Source organism: Trachurus japonicus, chromosome 13 (assembly GCF_045865225.1).
Source record: "Trachurus japonicus isolate A0001 chromosome 13, Traja_1.0".
In the NCBI taxonomy this organism is placed as follows: Eukaryota; Metazoa; Chordata; class Actinopteri; order Carangiformes; family Carangidae; genus Trachurus; species Trachurus japonicus.
The window spans coordinates 17,128,710-17,149,794 of record NC_140919.1 but is presented as its reverse complement, the minus strand read 5'-3'; the positions used below and the strand labels follow the sequence as shown (position 1 = coordinate 17,149,794).

Here is a 21,085-nt window from a genome sequence, read left to right as displayed (position 1 = left end):
ACAGGATGTCAGATAGACACAGGTGGAGGGAACAAAAGACAGGCGGAGGGGATGATTGAAGCTCGGTGTAGTCTATTACTGAAGCCATCAGGGAGGATGGATGGACGGACAACTCAAAGAGAAGATTGGTAAACAACAAGAAGAAGAGACAGAGCATCAAAACCCTCGGCTCCTGAACCCGGGCTGCTGACGGATCGGGCCGAGGTGAAGGGAAACTGCTACTTTTTTTTTTTTTTTTTTTTTTTACAAAGGAGGATTATGAATCCCCCTTAATGATATGACCCCGACTCAGTGTGTGCGCACGCCGGAGCGTTGTGATTAAAAACTACATTTCACAAAGGGAGAGCAGCAGGAGACCAGATAAAAGAGATCAGGAACAGTCTGTCATCCACAAAAAAAAAAGAAATAAGAAGAAGAAGAGGAGGAAGAAGAAGAGGAAACGAGCGCCAAAAAAAAAAACTGATAGCAGAAAATCAGATAGAGGAGACGTGTTTACACTGATGGGAGCCGAGCTAAATCACTGCAAAGAGATCGTATCTGCTTTTGTGGCTGATGAAAGTAAGTTATATAGAAAAGTAAAGACGGCAGCTGCAAGAATAAGAAGTGAGGAGAAACATTTATTTATTTACTGTATACGTCCTCCTCGTGTGACTTCTTTGTTATTTATCTTTAATCTACCTGCTCTTGTTCTAGTTTCTGATTATATTCACCTGTGTTCGCCTTTTTGTAGTTCAGGTTTTATTTATTTATTGACACTTTATCTGGTTTATTCATGTGATTTATTTCTGTTTTCTTTTTCCTTCTGTTGATATCTGTAGCTGTTGTTGTAGTTGGTGGGAGAGTCTGCATGTGTGTGTGTGTGTGTGTGTGTGTGTGTGTGTGTGTGTGTGTGTGTGTGTCGTTAGATTGTCTAATTAGTTACTATTATTTATGTGATTGTTTGTTTTGATCCTGTGAGGACCTCCTTGAAAACAAGAGGGCCCCTAATTGAACTTTCTAATAGATGAATGAATAAATTATAAAAGCAGCTTCTTTGTGGTGGACAAAGTGAAGGTAAAAAGGAAAAAAAACGTTTTGTTAACTCAGTAAAAACACTTGTGTGTGTCATCATCATCACTGTTCACCTGTCGCTTCCTGTTATGGACACTGTGCTGTGGGTTCAGACTCCATTACTTCCTGTTGCAGGAACATTTCAAACAAACAAACAAACATTTCAAAATAAAGCGTCAAACTCATACAAACATATTTAAATTATTTTTATGTGAATCTCTGAACTATTTCCCGTTTTTCCAAAGTCAATCAGGTCTTATGTTGTGGCTGTTGTTCCTTCTTTTGCAACAGCTACATCCATCCATCCATCCATGCATGGTTGTAGCTACAGTACGTGTTGTGCATGAAAAATAACCTAGATTCTGCTAAATCTGAGACGAGAGGAACTGATGAAATGACAGAGACTGAATGTTGCTGATGAGTCATGAAACCACCTGACTGTCCGAAGAGGTTAAAGACAGAGAGAGACAGAGATGCACGAGATGTTTGTTCGTCGTTACAAACCATTGGATGTCTGATGTAAACACAGAGGAACATCTCGCGCATCTCACGCAGCCACTAGGAGCTACTGCTACAACAAGGCTAAAAACAGAGATCAAATTAATTTTTTCTGAACAACTTTTCCATGTGGCGGCTTCAGGACACTTGGGTCAGTACGGATGAGCAGTATGGAGGTATTTGGATGTTTCATAGTGTGTGTTTTGGATGATTCAAAAGTGAACTCTATCCGCCGCCATTATATAAAAATCCATAGCCAGCCGGACCACGCCTGGAACTCCTAAAGCGTTTTGATGACTCTGAAAGTTCTCCAAACCCTTCCTTGGCATGACAGTGAGTAGATGATTGGTGGATTATCGATTTTGGGTGAAGTATCCCTTTAAGAAATCAAGTGTGTTTCACAGGCTTCAGAAAGCATCAAAACACATAGGCTATATTTAAACAAAGTTATATACATATAAAAAAAACGGTCGGTCAGACCATCTAGCATTAATAATTTCTGTCGGGTTCGGGCCGTGAAATTGCGGACCTGAGTTGGGCCGAAGTTCTGGGCCTGTGCAGGGCTCTAAGACAGACACACACACACACACACACACACACACACACACACACACACACACACACACACACACACACACACACACACACACACACACACACACACACACACACACACACACACAGACAGTCTGAGACATGACAGACGGGTCAGTAATCCAGCTGTCAGTCAGTCGTCCATGAGTTCTCAGAGCTGTTGTGTATTTGTTAGAGCACAGTGACTATTGGAGAGCTGTCAGCGGCTGTAACACACATCCTGACGCGCAGCCGCCTCCAAGGCCTCGTCTGGAGTCTGTCGGAGGAGGAGAGAGTGTGTGTGTGTGTGTGTGTGTGTCTGTCCGTGTGTGTGTGTGTGTGTGTCTGTCTGAGTTTGCAGGTGGTAGAAAGGTGCGGGTGCAGATCAATAATAATCAGCTGCGGTAGAAGTGGAAGTTCACCCAACAGTGACTCACCTCACACACACACACACACACACACACAAATGTGCACATAAATACATGCATAGCAAAACTCAAAACCCGATCCATACACCTTGTGACACTTTGTTGTAGCCAAAATTACAGTGGCAGCCCTAAACCAAAGACAACGCGCACACACACACACACACACACACACACACACACACACACACACACACACACACACACACAGACAGACAGACACACAAACACGCACACCACAAAACAACCTCAAACAAAAGCGCTTACTCACACACAAAAAGTACAGACTCAAAAATGCATGCATCTAATTTCATCGATTTTTCCACGCACCTCAGCGCCCTCGTCGTTCCCTCCCCCCCTCCTCACCCACAACCCTCACCCCTCCTCAAAGAGCCGCCGATACACACACACACACACACACACACACACACACACACTCTCTCTCTCTCTCTTTACTCTACCTCTTCGACGTGGTCTTGATGATGTCAGAGACTTTCTGTATGTAGTCGGTGGCGAGCACTACGATCTCCTCGTCCTCTGAGAAGTTGTCGTGGAAGATTCGGTCCAACAGACGTTTCCAGTGAAGCTGAGGAGAGAAACAGAGTCACAGGGTTCATTTAAAACGCTCCTCTGATTTATCTTTGTTTTTTTTCTTTTTTATATTTGTTAAAGTCTTTATTTTCCTCTTTTTCTGTGTTTTATTTAAAGTGTTGATTCATAAGGAGATACATTTGTGGTTTTAAAAACCCAAAAACCATCTCAGTGTAGTTTTCCATCTCCTCTCTCAGCTTCTCTCTGGAGCTCTAGCAACAACGGGTCAGTGTCAGCCAATCAGAAGAGAGGAGGCTCTGAGCCTCTCTTTTGATTGGCTGACTGTTTTCTGAAGTAGATTTCAGAATGAAACACTCAGAGAAACCAAATCCTGCAAAGTGTTGGATGGATGGTGGGTCCAGGTGGTGAGGGGGCGGGGCTTTGGGTGACTGCTTTGTTGTGACATCACAAAGTGACAGGAAGTCCTGACGGCTGGTTTTAAGGCTCAGTTTCTGAATACAGGCTGTGGACTGAGGCTTTGATACTTTCACAGTATTGATATAGAACCTAGGGCTGCTTTATAATCACACTACACATGGACATCTACCTTTATACTGTATGGAGCTTTAACACAAACATCTACCTTTATTTTGAAGGAGCTTTAACACAAACATCTACCTTTATACTGTATGAATAAATACAGAGTGATCATCAGTGATCAAACTGTTCAACGAAACATTATATCTTATATCATGATATCTTTAATCTCTTGACCTGAATCCTTCAGACTGCACCTGCTTCACACCCCAGAGTTCAGTAATGACCCATTAACGTTCAACCTCTAATCACCACTGAGATCATTCAGCTCACTTACCACAGGCTGTGATTTTTTTTATTTTTTTTTATTGTGAATGAAAGTATTTTTGTTATAATATAATTTTTAGAGTCACTGTGGATGCAAGACCTTAGGAAACTGCAGGATTCGATGTTAAAGAGCCACTTCATTAATTATCTAATAACACCTCAGCCTCTTAGTCTGACACTTTAAATCTACTGTGGTGTGTAATGATGCTGATGATGGAGGCAGCTCAGTCTGTGACTGTCATCAAACAGGCTCAGAGGTTGCTGTTGGCAACAGGCCTGCAGCTGGAAAAACAGCAGGACGAGCCAAAAAACAAATCAAAAAAACAATGTTCCTGGGAATAAAGAATATAAATACCTCAGAATAAAACAACAACTACAAACACACAGAGAAGTGTTGAGAGTGAAGGAGAGGAGGTGAACATGTTGTCAGCAGCTCAGGTTCACTGATGACACCGTGGTGTGTTTAAAGGTTGTTACGTCCTATTTGATGAATATCTATGGATTTGTTTATCTTTGTTAGACCTTAAAGACATAAATTATGCTTTTAAAACTTTGATTTTGCCTACAAACTCAGAAATGTAACATACACATACACTATATCACTTAAAAGAGGACACACTATATAGTTATCACATACATCCTCTAAATAAATGTTATGTAAAATTAGTGCATGTAGATATACATTAAAATGTCTGTATGACTGATTTTCATACATGGTCACCACATATGCTTAAGATATATACTATATATAATATATGTAAGACTATTAAAACAACATATATATGAAATTATGTCTATCTAAAAAAGTTATTCTCATTAATTTCTGTTTACTTTTATCATTTTTATGTATATCTTTCCACTGTTAAAGTGGCATAACAATATTACTATATAAAATCTAAATATATTGAGATTTATGTAGTTATGTATGAAGAAATCTCTACAGTTTGAAGTATTTCTTAAATGTGCACACTTTTCTAACATGTAAATTCAACATATCTACGTTTCCACATGTTTGAGGTCGTCAGAGAGTTGGACGTGTTAATTAAAGAGGTGGAGACTCTGGTTTCACCTGTGCAGGTGTAAAAACATTAAACATCTCTCTTTAGTCGACAAACTGAGGAGATCTGAAAACAAACTGCCTCTGATCATTCACATTCACATTTTCTGCTTTTGCTTTCACTTCAGGGAAACCGTGTTTTCTTTTTTGTTTTTCAGTTAATTGCACCCTGGTGTCTTTTTAACTGATGATTTTTTTTTCTTCCGCTGAGTTCAGGCTGAGTGACACAGCTCCAGGGTTTTACATGAATTCAGATCAGACGTTAAAAAAACAAACAAACAAATGAGACAGAAACACTGAAGCTGTTATTTTTCTCTCTCTCTCTCTCTCTCTCTTCGCAGCTTTGGTTGAATCTAATCTGCTTCTTTCCACGTTTCTGCGTTTCCTCGTCAGAGCCGCTCACGTCTCTTTCATTCACACTCAGCCTCACACACGCACACACACACACACATACACTCTCTCTCTCTTCTCCTTCTTCTTCTGTGTCGTTTCTTCTTTTTGGCTGAGGAGCTAAAAATCAGACTCTTATCTTTCTGTCAGTACGTCTCCTCCTCCCTCCCTCCTCCTCCTCCTCCTCCTCCTCCTCGACCATGAAACATCTTGAGGACTCTCTGTTGATGTTCCCGCTGCTTCACAGAGGAGCCTCCACCTTCTCGTCTCACCCACCATGTGTCTCCTCCCTCCCTCTCTCCCTCCCGCAGGCCTCACAGCTTTTGTGAGTCACTTGCTTCTGTTCAAAATTCAAGTGCAGACGTGTATCTATAACTCATGCATATATACCGAGTGTGTGTGTGAGTGTGTGTGTGTGTGTGTGTGTGTGTGTGTGTGTGTGAGTGTGTGTGTGTGTGTGTGTGTGTGTGTGTCTATCACTCACACTGGGAGCGATGCGCTGCAGCTGCCTCAGGGTGATACGGTTATACATGGTGCTGATGTCCTTTCTCTGGTCGTCATATTCTGACACAGTGATCTGGAGAGAGAGAGAGAGAGAGAGAGGAAGAGGAGAGTAAACGATTGAACTTCATACACTTCACACACACACACATGCATGAACACACACACACACACAAACACACACATACAGTATGCACATACTGTATGCATGAACACACAAACACACAGGAGCAATCAGCTCACATTGGCCAGACGGGTCTCCAGCTGTATGATCTCCTTGGACTTCTGCGTGGCGTTGTGAGCTCCCAGCATGCTCAGCAGGCGCTCCATCAGGGCCTTGTACGCCACCAGGATCTGCGGAGCACAAGTGACATCAGCGCTAATAGACGATGAGGAGGAGGAGGAGGAGGAGGAGGAGGAGGAGGCGGCAGCAGCGACATCATCAGTAATGGTCGGTGACAGGGAGGTGACATGTGGTAAAGTGGACAGGATAACAAAAGCACAGCGGGCGACAGAGGGAAAAACAGGTGGATTGATGAAGACGAGAGGAAGATGAGATTCAGCAGGACAGATGGAGGGAGAGAGGGAGAGAGGGAGGAGGAGGAGAAGACGAGGAAGAGAGGAGGAGGAGGAGGAGGAGGAGGGAGCCTGAAGGAGGTCAAGTGGTGATGAGAAGGAGGGATCACCCACCCAGGAAAAGGTTATGAATTAACAGACACAATATACATAAAAGTGCAAAGTCTCACAACAACAGAGAAGAAAGTGTGAGCGACATGAGGTCCAAACTGACACCGGAGGTTGTTTTAATGTTCGATTCAGACACTAAAAAGCTCAGAGTGATCGGATCAGCTGTTAATGTCCAGGTCTGAACGGGATCTGAGGTTTTAACACGAAATATGAAACATGCTGATTTTATCTGGCTTCATGTGAATCTGTCTCAGGGATAACTCACCAATTTTCTACTCACCCTCACGCCAAGGAAGGGTTTGGAGAACTTTCAGTCATCAAAATGCTTTAGGAGTTCCAGGGGGGTCCGGCTGGCAACGGATTTTCATATAATGGCGGCGGATAGAGTTCACTTTTGAATCATCCAAAACACACACTATGAAACATCCAGATACCTCCATACTGCTCGTCCGTACTGACCCAAGTGTCTTGAAGCTGCCACATGAAAAAGGTGTTCAGCAAAAATTGACTTGATCTCTGTTTTTAGCCTTGTTGTAGCTGTAGCTCCCAGTGACTCTGTTGATGTTGAGATTTGCTGCGAGATGTTTGTTTGTCGTTGTAAACCATCAGATCTATCAGTGTTTCCATACATTCATGTATTCGTGGCGGCCAAGATTTTTCTACTTTTGGCTCGACCAACACAATATCATTCAGTTCATTCATCTCCACATAGCGCTCTTTCTCCGTTATTGTCGTTCACACACACAGACAAGCGCACATGCATGACAGTAGTGCGCGGTAAAAGCAAAACTCGTACGGTCCGATAGCCCGCCACAGTCTCCTTGCAAATCTGTGGGAAATGATGTAAACATGGAAGAACATCTTGCAGCAAATCTCACGCAGCCACTGGGAGCTACTACCACAACAAGACTAAAAACAGAGATCAAATTATTTTTTTTCGAACAACTTTTTCATGTGGCGGCTTCAGGACACTTGGGTCAGTATGGATGTATCTGGATGTTGTTTTGGACGATTCAGAAGTGGCCACTATATGAAAACCCGTTGCCAGCCGAACCCCCCCCAGGAACTCCAAAAGCGTTTTGATGACTCAGAAAGTTCTCCGAACCCTTCCTTGGCATGACGGTGAGTAGAAAATTGGTGAATTATCGATTTTGGGTGAAGTGTCCCTTTAAAAGGCCCAAACTCACACACAGTTCGTTCTACAGCGATTTAAAGACGCCCAAACTGAAACTGAGACCTGGTCCTGCAATAAAGTGTCTGTTATTTTATTTCAAACTAAAAGAGATGAAGCTCAGCGACTGAAAAAATGTAAAAAACAAAAACAACAAAAAAAAACACTGATCTGGAGTGAAGGTGGAGAAATGAGAGGAAGAAGAAGAAAGAGGTCGGAGGGGGCAGGTTTACCTTCACACTGTCCTCATCCTGTCCAAGATAGAGGCTCCTCTCAGGTAGTGTGAGCCCCTCCTGATCAATCTACACACACACACACACACACGGTGTCAGAAGCTCATATGGTAATTTTTTGCCACATAAACACATATGTGACATGTGTTGTTAAGCCTGCGACAGATGCAAAATGTCAGCGCTGACAGCTGTGACACATGAGCTAAACATATAAATTATTCATATAACATTAAATTAAATGTGTGTCGGAGTCGAGCTCCATCTTTCATTCATCAAATCTCAGACACTGAACGAATATTATTCAGCTCTGTGTTTTACTGAAAACATGATAAGAAACTTCTCTCAGAGAAGGTTTGTTCAGACTGAATGTAAAAGTCATAGGTCATAGGTTTATATCTGTTATAAGTCGAATTAAAGCTCGATATTTGCTTCTTCTCCTGTGTTTTATTTTGAAATGTTGATTCACAACACAAACATCTACCTTTATTTTGAAGGAGCTTTAATACAAACATCTACCTTTATTTTGAAGGAGTTTTAATACAAACATCTACTTTTATTTTGAAGGAGCTTTAATACAAACATCTACTTTTATTTTGAAGGAGTTTTAATACAAACATCTACCTTTATTTTGAAGGAGCTTTAACACAAACATCTACCTTTATTTTGGAGGAGCCTTAATACAAACATCTACTTTTATTTTGAAGGAGCTTTAATACAAACATCTATTTTTATTTTGAAGGAGCTTTAACACGAACATCTACCTTTATTTTGAAGGAGTTTTAATACAAACATCTACCTTTATTTTGAAGGAGCTTTAACACAAACATCTACCTTTATTTTGAAGGAGTTTTAATACAAACATCTACCTTTATTCTGAAGGAGCTTTAATACAAACATCTACCTTTATTCTGAAGGAGCTTTAATACAAACGTCTACCTTTATTCTGAAGGACTTCCTTTGGCAGGTAATAAAAGTCCTAAATTAACTTCCTGTTCTCACCCTGATGGCGTTCCTCGACGAGTTCTTGTCGTCCACGTTGACGGTGAGGGAGAAGAAGACGGCGGTGCTGTACACCCCCTGGGTCCGGTACAGCAGCTCGTTGAAGTCCGGTCTCTGCGGAGCGTCCTCCCTCTCCCAGCCGGCGGCCCCGGGCGGCGCTCCCACCAGGTCCCAGCCGCCGCAGCTGTCGATCACCTCCGTCATGGGCGCCGAGCCGAGCCGGTCGATGTCCTGGATGTTGACGCAGGATCGGTAGAACTCCTTGACCTTGCGCTCGGCGGAGTCGGGCTCGCGCCGGCGTATGGGCTCCAGCAGGAGGCGCTGCAGCTTCTCCTCGTTGTGCTCCCCGATGGCGGTGATGATGCCGTAGCTGAGCTTGTCCTCGGGGATGCTGTGGCGCCGCATCCAACCGCCGCACGCGAAGGAGTAGAAGTCCTGGCAGGGCTGGATGGTCGGGTCGATGTTGGCCTGGACGAAGCGAGCCGCGCGCACCAGCGAGCGGCGGCGTTGGCAGTCGTGCCGGCACTGTGGGTCGTGCTGGTCCTCAAAGTCAAAGAGATCTTTATTATTATCCCCTGGGGGCAATTTGTTTTGCAGCAAGCAGCAAACCAACAACAACAAAAAAAAAACAGACCAAAAAAACAACAACAAACAAGACAACAACAACGGATAAAAGTGGAGGCAGGCAGTGGTGGACAGTAACGGAATTTACTTGAGTACTGTACTTAAGTACATATCCAGAGGATTTGTACTTTACTTGAGTATTAGATTTCTTTGGTACTTATTACTCTTACTTGAATACATTTCCAAGACAAATATTTTTTACTTTTACTCAAGTTAATTTCTAGGAAGGCTGAAAAGTACTTGTTACTTTCAGGTCTGCTCTTTTTTTCTTTTCTAAAATACTATTGGACACAAGCTGTGTTTGTCAAAGAAGGAAACCCTAACCCCTAAAAGCAGCACATCAGTGCAGCTGGTTTCAAAGAGTTAATTCTCAGAAACAAGAGTTAAAAGGTCCTTAAATTCATTTAGAAAAAATTATAGTAATTAATTGATGTGAAAAACAAGAAATTTACTCTTACTCTTACTTAAAGTAAATTTAAAAGCATGTACTTTTTTACTCTTACTCGAGTAACATGTCGATTGAGCTACTTTTACTTGTAATGGAGTAAATTTTTACCAGTAGTATTTGTACTCTTAATCAAGTACTGGGGTCGAGTACTCTGTCCATCTCTGCAGGCAGGTACAACAATCACTTCATAAAATCATTCAGGGACAGGGAACATATCTTCTGCCAGAGGGGAGCAGAGTGAACTCCTTGAAGAGTGGGTGGCTCTGGTCACCCAGTGCAGCACGCACTTTCTTCAAGGTCCTAATGTTGTACAGTTCATTAAGGTGGTGTAGACTCAAACCTGCAATTATCTTGCTGCAATTTTTTGTGAGCCCTTGCAGTCGATTTTTATTCTTGATGCTGATTGAGTCGTACCAGCAAATAAAAGCGAATGTGAGCACAGACTCGATAAAACAAGAATAAAACATTTGCATAAAAGTGTTGTCCACATTAAAATTAGTTTACGATAAAAATACATACGCTGATGTACTTTCTTGCACACTGCGTCCACTTGAGGCTCAAAAGTAAGCTTGTTGTCAACCAGAATGCCCAGATATTTGTACTGGTTGACAACTTCCACTACCTGGTTATTTAAAACCACAGGTGGGGTGTAGGGCTGTTCGATTAATCGATTTAAAATCGTAATCGCGATTATTTGGAATTGTAAAAATCGATTTTTTGAAATCATAAAAATCGATTTTTTTACTCTAACTAGGGTAATTACGGTAAGCCCCCGTTCATGAATCTGGGCTGTGCTGAATTATCGTAATGACTGCTGCCTCCTTCCTCCCATCACGCTCTCCCACTGCTCTCCCCACACACTGTAAACAAGCATGTCGGCATTTTGCTATGACCAGTGAGGATTTCGTTGCCAAAAAGACCAACGGCCCTTTTCCACTACACAGTTACAGCTCTCACGGTCCATTAGGTCCATTTAAAAAGACACAAACAGCAATAGTTTGTCATTTAACAAAAAAATCGTAGGCCTAATCGTAATCGTAATCGTAAATCGATTTTTCAGAGAGGAAAATCGAGATTTTATTTTTGGGCAAAATCGAACAGCCCTAGTGGGGTGACTACAGGATTCTCCCCAAAATCTATAGTCATCTCTTTGGTCTTTGATTGATAACACATTGATAAGTTAAAAACGAGGACTCATACCTCCGCGTCCAGCGAGATGAACTTGAGCGCCAGCATGCTGCCGAGGATCACGCACATGCCGGCGGCGAACACCAGCGCCGACAGGAGGCAGATCTCCCTGCGGCTCCAGCGGGGGAGTCCTCCTCCTCCGCCGCTGCCGGAGCCGCTCGGGTCTTTGTTGCGGCCGTTGGACCAGGCGCCGCCTCGGCCGCGGCTCACGTGGCGGTCCAGGCTGCCGCCCAGGTGGAGGGTCATGCCGTTGCTGAGGATGTCGCTGCTGTAGCGGCCGCCGTACTTCACTGCCTGGAACTCGTCGTAGTGGGCGGTCAGCGAGTAGGTCTTCTCCATGGCAGAGTGGAGAGAGTTTGTGGGTGGGTGAGGGGTTCGAACAGGTGGACGTCGGTCGGCGTGTCTGTCTGCGCTCAGAGTTCGGTCATGACGGAGACAGACGTCAGGACTCGGCACAGAGGAGTCACGGTCCCGTCGGCCTCTTTAGGCAAAATCCACCTCCCTTTTCTTTTTTTTTATTCCTTTGAAATCAGAAGTCGGCGGAGCGAGCGACTCCCATTGTAGACGAGGAATCTCAGGGGTCCTGCTCTCTCTCGCTCATCCCTTCCTTTCCCATTTGCTCTCCCCCTCCTCCCTCTCTCCAACCAGTTACAGGTCACCTGTCGATAAAAATAGAAATGAGACGAGCGAAGACACGACAGGGAAAGACAGAGAGAAATTGAATCGGCAACAGCATGAGAATGACAAAACCCAGCGTCTGCTTTTAGCACACTGTCCCACTTTGTTTCTGTGCTGTTGTTGTTTGTTTTGTCGTCTGAAGCTGCAGAATTGATCGGCGATAGTCATCCCTCAGGGGGGACGAGGCCCCCGGGTGACGCACGGCTCCTGATCGATCAGCGGAGAAAGACGGGAGGAGAAAGAGCTGAGCATCAGCTGGACACGGAGAGGAGTGGCAATCACCATAACTTAGCCCGTGTCACTGCAAATTGATGTAAAACTTTTTATTATTATGGAGGGACAGGAAGGATTTATGTCCTCCCTCTCACACACACACACACACACACACACTAGAGCACCAGCTGATCCTCTGTGGAGATTTTAGAGGAATAACAAGTTATCACATTACAAGCAGCTGCCAAAACATAAATTGGGAACACGCACATCCCCAAAAGTGTAAAACGAGGAATTTTTCAAGTGTTTGATCAAATACAGATCTATTGGTTTTATCCAAATGTACCTTTATTCTACTTTAACCCTCCTGTTGTCCTCATGGGTCAAGGAAGGAAGGAAGGAAGGAAGGAAGGACGAATGAGGGGAAAGAAGTAGGGAGGAAGGAAGGAACGACAAAGGGAAAGATGGGAGGAAAGAAGGAATGAGAAAAAGGATGAAGGGAAGGAAGGGAGGAAGGGAGGGAAAAAGGATTGTGGAAAGAAGGAAGGGAAAAGGAAGGATAGAAAGGTGGAGGGAGGGAGGGAACAGATTCATTCAAGGAAGGAAGATGGGAAGGAAAGAAAGATGGAGGGATAGGGAACAGATCAGGTCAATTGGATCAAAGAGGAAGGAAGAAGAAGTAAGGACGAAGGGAAGGACGGAAGGAAGGAAGAAAGGGAGGGAAAAAGGAATGTGGAAAGAAGGAAGGGAAAAAAGAAAGGAAAGAAAGATGGAGTTTTTATCTCCAACCACCACCGAGTCGACCCAACCCGGAGGAGTTTACACACACACTTTCACGTCCACACACTCTTCTTCTTCTTGCTGCAAATGTGCAACACTAAAGGTCTTTGTGTGACCGATGTTGTTCTGGTCTGCCCTGAGCGGGTTTCAAACCGGGGTCTCCCGCACCGTGATAATGCTAACCGTTTCACCAAGAGGTCAATGGCCACTTGGCGAGTGGGTTAGCACGTCTTTTATCGGGGAATGAGTTTAACTTCAGTACCGCCACACGTCGTCACTTCTCCTAACTGGTACCTCGTGACTGTGACTATACCTGCGGATCACACTTGCACACCGAGTTCGTTTTGTTAATATGCGTTTTTGTAATCCGTCCCCGGACAACAGACACCCGTTGCGCTTTATTACGATGCATTTTTATTTTCTGTTCCAAACTTCGGAAAGGGAGACAAAAGTGAGGATGAATTTGTGGTCCTCTCACTCATCGAAAAATAAAAAGAGAAAAAAAAATAAAATAATGTGTCCATCCCATCCTGAGAGGACGTCAAGAGCGAGGAGACCTCATGATCACTTCAACAGTTTATTTTTGGATGTCAGATAGTTTGTTAGTTTTGTCCTGGAGCCACACGTTAAAAAAAAGACAACCAACTTCCATGATCCTGAACAGCGGATGGCACGCGCACACACACTTTTTACGGGTGCAAAAAACGCAGAAAATCGAACCTGTTCCTGACTTGTTGTGCAAAGGCCTTAACTGAGTCAAACTTATAAATTTGCATCAACGCGTTTTTGTTTTTGTTACGTTTACTATAGTTTCTACTGATACAAAATGAGCACTAAGACTCTACAACATTAACACACACAGATGAAAACACAGTCTTTTCTGTTTGTCTGACTGATAAATTGTTTTCTGGATGCTGCTGAGTTTCAACGCCCTTCTCTCTCTCTCCCTCTTTGTATACTATGTGTGTGTTTGTTTGTTAGTGTGTGTGTGTTTTCCGTGCCGAGCCACAGTGAACTTGCTAAAAGCTGTGAAGGCGATCTGTGAAAATTGATCTGCTATCTCCTCTTGGAATAGCAACCCTCAGCACTGATGTCTTTAACAAGCTCTCTGCAGCCTTATGGGAGCGCAGATAAGAAGAAGGAGAAGGAGAAGAAGAATAAAAGAAAGGAAGACACAGAATTAAAGGACGAAAAGAAGAAGTTGGGGTTTTCACAGGTGAGCAGAGATGAAGAGGAGGAGTATTATGGAATAATTCAGAAGTGCATGATTAATGGTTCGGTGCCACGCGGCCAGGCAGGAAGTAAAGGCTGAATTAAACTTTCCACAGAGCGGTGACATAAATTTTGTCATGTGGTCATGTCTGCTGCACAAAATTAATGATGCCGTGGTGTGTGTGTGTGTAGTGTAGTATAGTGTGTAGTGTTGTGAGCTGCAGAGCTGCCCCCTCTTGTTAAAACACATTTTTTAATCTCTAAGTGTTTCAGTTGTCAGGATCCTGTAGGATTCAATGTTTAGTAAAAACTCGGGATGTCTGAGTTCTGCTGCTGCTCCAGCGCCTCCTACTGGTCGATCCCTAAACGCACACTATACACTATTTATAAAGAGCTTGTCTAGTCTTTGGGTGGATTCAGACATGTGGCTCGTTTGCTTTGTTCCGATTCAGTGGCTAAAACAATCACAACAATTGTTGCATTTTTTCTTTTGGGTAATTTGTGTTTGCACAGTAACAGTCTCAATCTGTCCAAAGTTGTAAACAAATGCCATGTGCGAACCAACTGTTCTCTCATTAGTCAGAAATCTTACCCAAACGTGCATCAGCTGTTTTGCATGAATTTGCCTCTAAAACAACTCCATTTCGTAACGTTTTGTTTTTTATCTCATAGCGTGATGAATGTTCAGGTCACAACTTGTCCACCAGAGCATTTTGGAGTTGTTGGATTGTGTATTTGATGAGTTTGATGAGGGAAACCAAGAAATCCCATTAGCCTCCGTAGCGTAGCTCTGAGCAGCTCGCGGCTCTGCTCCGCCGTTCTAAAAATAGCTTGCACCGACAATTAAAGGTAACGAACCTACTGCTATGACTATAGGGATTATGGCAATGGGCCAATTTGCCAAAATGTTGAACTATCCCTTCAGCATAGTCACTTCAGTCACTTCAGTTTTAAGCCTGGGAGAAGACGGGAAGAAACTGATCATCACACTGCGGAGTGTGTGTCTCTACACTGTCCACATGCTAACAGCTCAGTTAGCAGTTGACAACGAGTGAAGGGAGGGAAGGGGGGAGGAAAGAGGGGGGAGGGAGGTTTTGCAGAGTGTGAGAAAACGGGTGAAAGTCAAGGATAGAGCGTCTCTGTGCTGTGTCATTATCAATTCAACATATCATCCATCAATCGTCTGCCTGCTTTACTTTACACACACGCAGACACACACACACACACACACAGCATCATGATAATAATAATAGCCTAATAATAATGTGATTATGTTAAATTACAACTCAAAATACATGAATTCTCTCTCCACAACTTCTCTCCTCTCCAACATGCACTCATGTGTCAGAAATCCTTAGGTATTATAATAAATTATGACATGCATGTACACACACATACAGACACACACACAGACACGCACACACACTTAGTGGACACCCAGCGCATGGCTAATGGATTGGATCTTGTGGGTACCATCACATAGAGAGGCATGCATGATGAATGGCTATTTACCGAACATGACAGGGCCTAATATCTGAGAGTTATACTAATACTGCTGCACACACACACACACACACACACACACACACACACACACACACACACACACACACACACAAACACACACACTCTATCTAATATAAACACACACGCACGCTCGCTCTCTCTCTCTCTCTCCAACATAAACACACATATTCACACAGAGCACATACATACATGGACACTGGACTTAAACCACAAACACACCTGCTGCTGATGCGTAACGCTCTGTTTGTGGAGCATTTCCCACAATGCACCTGTACCAGGAGCTTCACCACCGAGTCCTGTTGAAACCCAAAACGAGCCACAGCATCTTTAATGGGGAACTTCCCTCAAGTGAAGGCAGCAGCCCCCCTGGTGGCCTGTGACGGTACTGCAGCTCATTTATAACCAGTAGATCCAAAGTTTTTTAGGGTTCAATTTTGTAACTGAGTTTAAAATTAATCATAAATATGTAAAAGGTACTTATTTATATTAAAAAAGTAATGAGAACTGATAAAACAGGGAGATTAAAATCTTATATATCTCCTCTTGTCTTGACATCTGATTTGTCTTTTTTCTTTTTGTCCAATGTGAAGTTCAGTTTGGTTTTTTATGTTGAATTTGAATTTAATGTCATTTATGAACCCGGGGAAAACAACCAGGATAGAGACTTAACCAAATTCGCATTCAGACTGTCACTATTATGGGTCAATATGAATGAATTATGATGGACATGTCTGGACTGAGCACAGATCAGTCCACAGATATTATTTTATTTCATGTTATTAACCGTCTCAGCCTTTTGAACCTGTTGTCGAGTTCTCTGGGGCAGCTCCTCGGAGCCTTTTTGTTGTTTTGAGGACGTAAATGTAAAAAATTTACAGTCACTTTCCTGCTCTGTCACTTTTACACTGTTCCATTTCAGCACAAGTTATTTCCTCTCCTTCACAGAAGAGTCGCTGATTCACGGATTCTCTCCACTCCACCTCGAAAAATACAATAATAAAAAAAAAAAAATCTGTGATCTGTGCCCCTGAACTGTGAGCCGATGCCACTTCCTCTGCTCTGTTACCAGCCGACTGGTGATGACGGTTAAAGGCCGGAGCGGCGGAGCCAAAAGGGAAGAGTCGGTGATGCAGATGTTGACGTATTGACAACCAGACGTCTAAAACTTGTTGCCTCAGAGAGACGCAGGTCAAAGATCAGAGGTCTGAGCTGAGACAAACTGCTCATCACGCTCTGCTGGTCGCCTCCTGCGCCTCTCTCTCTAACCTCTAACGATAAATCCTCAGTGGCGATCGATATGTGATCAATAAGAGGAGGCTCTTATTGATCACATGGTGAGGTTCACATCGCTGCTCCGGTGGAAATCAGCGTGTCCTGTAGTTGTTTCCTGCTCCTCAGACGTCTGGATTCTCCCTCTGGCAATAGTACTAATGCGATAGCTACTTTCATAGAAAAAGTGCTTGGAAATTAAAGGGATAGTTCAACATTTTGGTAAATTCATCCATTGCCATAAACCCTATAGTTTTATCAGAAGGTTCATTACCTTTAATTGTTGGTGCAAGCTGTTTTCAGATCGGCGGAGCAGAGACGCAAGCTGCACAGTACTTTCACATTTCCCTCATCAAACTCATCAAATACACAATCCACTTCAACTCCAAAACGCTCTGGTGGACAAGTTGTGACCTGCACATTCACCACGCTATGAGATAATCATATAGCATTATGTAACATTACGACACATGATGCAAATACTCAGAACTACTTTCTTTTTTGAAATCCCTCCGCCCAGCAGCCATGTCTGGAAACTCCCATTATTTTATTTATTTTAATGTTTATTTTGCAGGGACGATACATACAACATTGCCACAAAGAATGAAAAATGCGATGCATACAAGACGTCTAGCTTCAGCTAATTTGCAGTCTTTAGCCTCCATAGCGTAGCTCTGAGCAACTTGCGGCTCTACTCCACTGTTCGAAAAACAGCTTGCACTTACAATTAAAGGTAACGGACCTACTGCCATGACTATAGGGATATGGCAATGGGCCAATTTGCCAAAATGTTGAACTATCCCTTGAAGAAAGTATGAATTATTTTTGTGAATTCTAATTGAAATGTATAATCTATGTGCTTTGGTTTTGTTTGCTGATTATGTTTGCTGGCTGACGGTATGAAGCTGTGTCTTGTAAGCCGTTACACACATCAATACATAAAATTCAATATTCAATACAAGAGGTTTGTTTGTGTCCTGCAGCCTATTGATTGATCGAAAACAAATGAACAAATATTTAAAGACACAATTGATCGATTGGAGGTCGATCGGAGCTGAGACGAGCTTCATCAACACATCATCATCATCATCGTCACAGTGAAACCTCACACTGCTCCCCTCGGCCTCAGGAAGCAGCAGATTTGTTGCAGGTTGCGGAGCGGAGTCACCCGAGGTCGCAACGAGCGCCAGAGGCCGCGTTACAGAGGCCGTAAAAAAAAAAAGGGGAATCTGTTCTCACTCACTCTGTCTTATTTACTGTCGGATCAATATGGCAACAAAAAGGGGGGGGGGGGTGACTACTGCTCTGTAACCAAACACGTGATGTGTTCAAATAAAACAACAAAACAAAACAACAACAACCCACAATGCACCTCTGCTGCAGCTTTAAGAGCAGCTCGGCCCCTCGTCGTCGCCACACGGTTCAACTCCGACTCAGAACTCCTCTTTCTCTGCAGTTTGTCATGATGTTTGGTGGCACCCAGGAATCACAGCTTAACAGGAGTGTGTGTGCATGTGTGTGTGTGTCAAGAAAACACACACACACACACACACACACACACACACACACTTTTTGCCTTTATCTCCTCTCGGCCGAGTTACGTCACCTGAAAGCTCCTCTATAAATGGGTTTATTATCCCCTAATCAAAGTGGTCACAGATCCTGCCCCCAAAAAGCTCCACGGTGCCTCGGAGGGTGGAGGAGAAGAAGAAGAAGGGGGGGAGGGAGGGAGTCACACACCCCTCACCTCTCCACCCCTCCCTCCCTCCCCCTCCCTCTCTCCTCCTCACCCCTCCAGCCTTATCGCCGGTCGCCAGAGGCTGCAGCAGAGCGCTACGCTGCGTTTGTATGGGAGCTCCAGATTTGGACACAGAGCTCAGGCTCAAGGGTTCTGTATAGAGAAACCAGGAGACTCTTCTTAGACTTGAACCGGAGCAGGACACACACACACACACACACACACACACACACACACACACACACACACACACACACACACACACACACACACCCCTCTCCCTCCCTCCCTCTATCGTTTGTGCTGCTATTAAAAACCATTCAAGTGTTCTGGGTTTGTATTAAAACGTCCCACATGAGTCAAATATTAAGAGAGAGAGCGTCACACTGGGCCCATTATTTTTTATGTTATTATTAAAACAGAAGAGTTCGTCTGAAGAACAATTAGCCTGAAGAACCCTTGAAACACTGACTCCATCACATGCACACACACACACACACACACACACACACACACACACACACACACACACACACACACACACACTAACCACACACACATACTGTAACTCTATTAACCCTAATGACTCCCAGATGTCGCCCTGGACAGAGAAATGTCCCAAACTACACTGTAAAATTCAGGATTTTTACCTGTTTATATGAATAAAACTGCTCTTTTATCGAACATGTATTCCACTTTGTTGTATTTCCAAGACTTGGCAGAGGAATTCTTTAACATTTATATGAATTTCATGCTTTACATCAGATGAAATGTTATTTTTCTTAAAGGTCTTGGTTCATGTTCTGTGTCAATTTCAGCAGCAGCAGCAGCAGCTTCTGTGGGTTTTAATTCCCTACAGAGAGAAGAGGAACAGAGGAGCGAGGCTGTGGACTGATGGATGAGGAGGCAGGGTGGAGGTTAGAGCTGATAGAGAGAGAGAGAGAGAGACTGTAAATTAAAACTTTTGGGTGTTGCAGAGCTGCTGCTGCGACGGCACAAACACCCGCTAACTCCACTTTTACGCATATTAACGCTCAGCTCTGTGTTCAGTTTCCACACAGCACACACGTGTATTTCTATCTTTCCATTTCCATTTAAAAAAGAAAAAACAACCTTTAAGACAAATGAGCAGAAGCAGCACCTTATTGCCACCGACCTGACAAACTTCCAGAGCCGCGTGCATGCGTTTGGACACCGGACACTGAAACACTAATGAACCAACCAAGTGCGTAAAAACCGAGCGGACACCGTCAGCGACGCGACTCCCCGGGTGAAGCTGAGGATGTTTCCTCCTCCTCCCTTTTCCATAATATTATTTTTAAAAAATAACATGATGGGATGTTGGTGTCCAGGAGCTGAGAGCCCGTCGGGTCTCGGATCAGAGCGGCTGCTGCTGCCGGAGCCTCCGGCTTCAGCCCCGAGGAGCGAGGGCGGAAAACTTGGAGCAGAAAGAGGCGCTTACCTGTGGAGAGTGAATCCCTGTCAATCCTCCCGCCGGGGATGGAAACCTCACTTTGCTCCGCGCGTGTGTGTGTGTAACTGTATATATGTATGTATGTGTGTGGGTGGGTGAGTGGGTGGGCGTGCGCGCGCGCGTGTGTGTATATGTGTATTTGATCCTCTCCGCTGAAGGTCCGACTAGATTATCCGGTGCCCCTCCGGAGATCAGCGCACACGGGGATCCGCACCGCGCTCTGCCGCCGCTGCAGCTCACAGCCTCCGATGTATGGAGGAGAGAGAGAGAGAGAGAGAGAGGGAGGGAGGGGAAAGGAGAGAGAGGGAGGAGAGGGAGAAGCAGAGAGAGAGAGAGAAAGGGGGGTCCTTCATTAACAAGGTAAAGCGCGCACACACACACGCACACACACTTAAACAAACGTTAAGCCTCACATCCTCCAGCTCTGCTTTTCTTTTATATATTTTCTTTCATTTTCATTCTACTTCTACTTCTAATTAGTATTTGTGTTGAGTGATTATGAAGCCAAACGCTCATTCATACTGTGTGTATATATATTTCTTATAGAAATACTTTTAAGTGTAAAACGTTTGGACTTAATATAAGCAGCCGAGTTAATGAGTTATTTTTTTGTTTTATTCTAGAGGAGCAGAATATTGAGAGGAACATTTTTGCTGGGAGGGGAAAAAAAACATCAACTGCTGACTCATGCACATCCTTCACAGTGGTGGTAAAGATCACATCCCATATTAACCCACACACAGGAGCACATGATGTCCACCAAGCAGCACCAACTCTGTCCCTGTTCCTCTGATTGATATTTTTGATATTACACAGCTGCTGCAGCTTTTCACAGTTCAGAGTCTATTTGAATAAATGCTGAGCTCTAAATACGCTGCTCAACAATCGGAGAACATTCGTCGTCTGAAAGTCGCACTAACCAAACTCATCCAACCCAAAAAGGTCAACTAATAGT

The 21,085-nt window shown here is 43.8% G+C and overlaps 1 protein-coding gene across 3 annotated transcripts in view; it reads right to left on the bottom strand.

The window, feature by feature from the left end:
- ecel1 (endothelin converting enzyme-like 1) overlaps positions 1-20,384 on the bottom strand; it is a 59,364-nt gene extending 38,980 nt beyond the window's left edge. For all 3 annotated transcript variants that reach the window (XR_015037458.1, XR_015037459.1, XM_085795059.1), the window contains exons 1-7: positions 20,119-20,384; positions 11,252-11,898; positions 8,980-9,516; positions 7,981-8,049; positions 6,133-6,243; positions 5,873-5,965; positions 3,008-3,132 (exon numbers count right to left, since the gene is read on the bottom strand). Coding sequence is in view for 1 of the 3 variants with exons in the window: in XM_085795059.1 (XP_085651185.1) it covers positions 3,008-3,132; positions 5,873-5,965; positions 6,133-6,243; positions 7,981-8,049; positions 8,980-9,516; positions 11,252-11,578 (1,262 nt within the window). In the remaining 2 variants the exon portion in view is untranslated. The remainder of the gene's footprint in view (positions 1-3,007; positions 3,133-5,872; positions 5,966-6,132; positions 6,244-7,980; positions 8,050-8,979; positions 9,517-11,251; positions 11,899-20,118) is intronic.
- Positions 20,385-21,085: the final 701 nt, after the last annotated feature.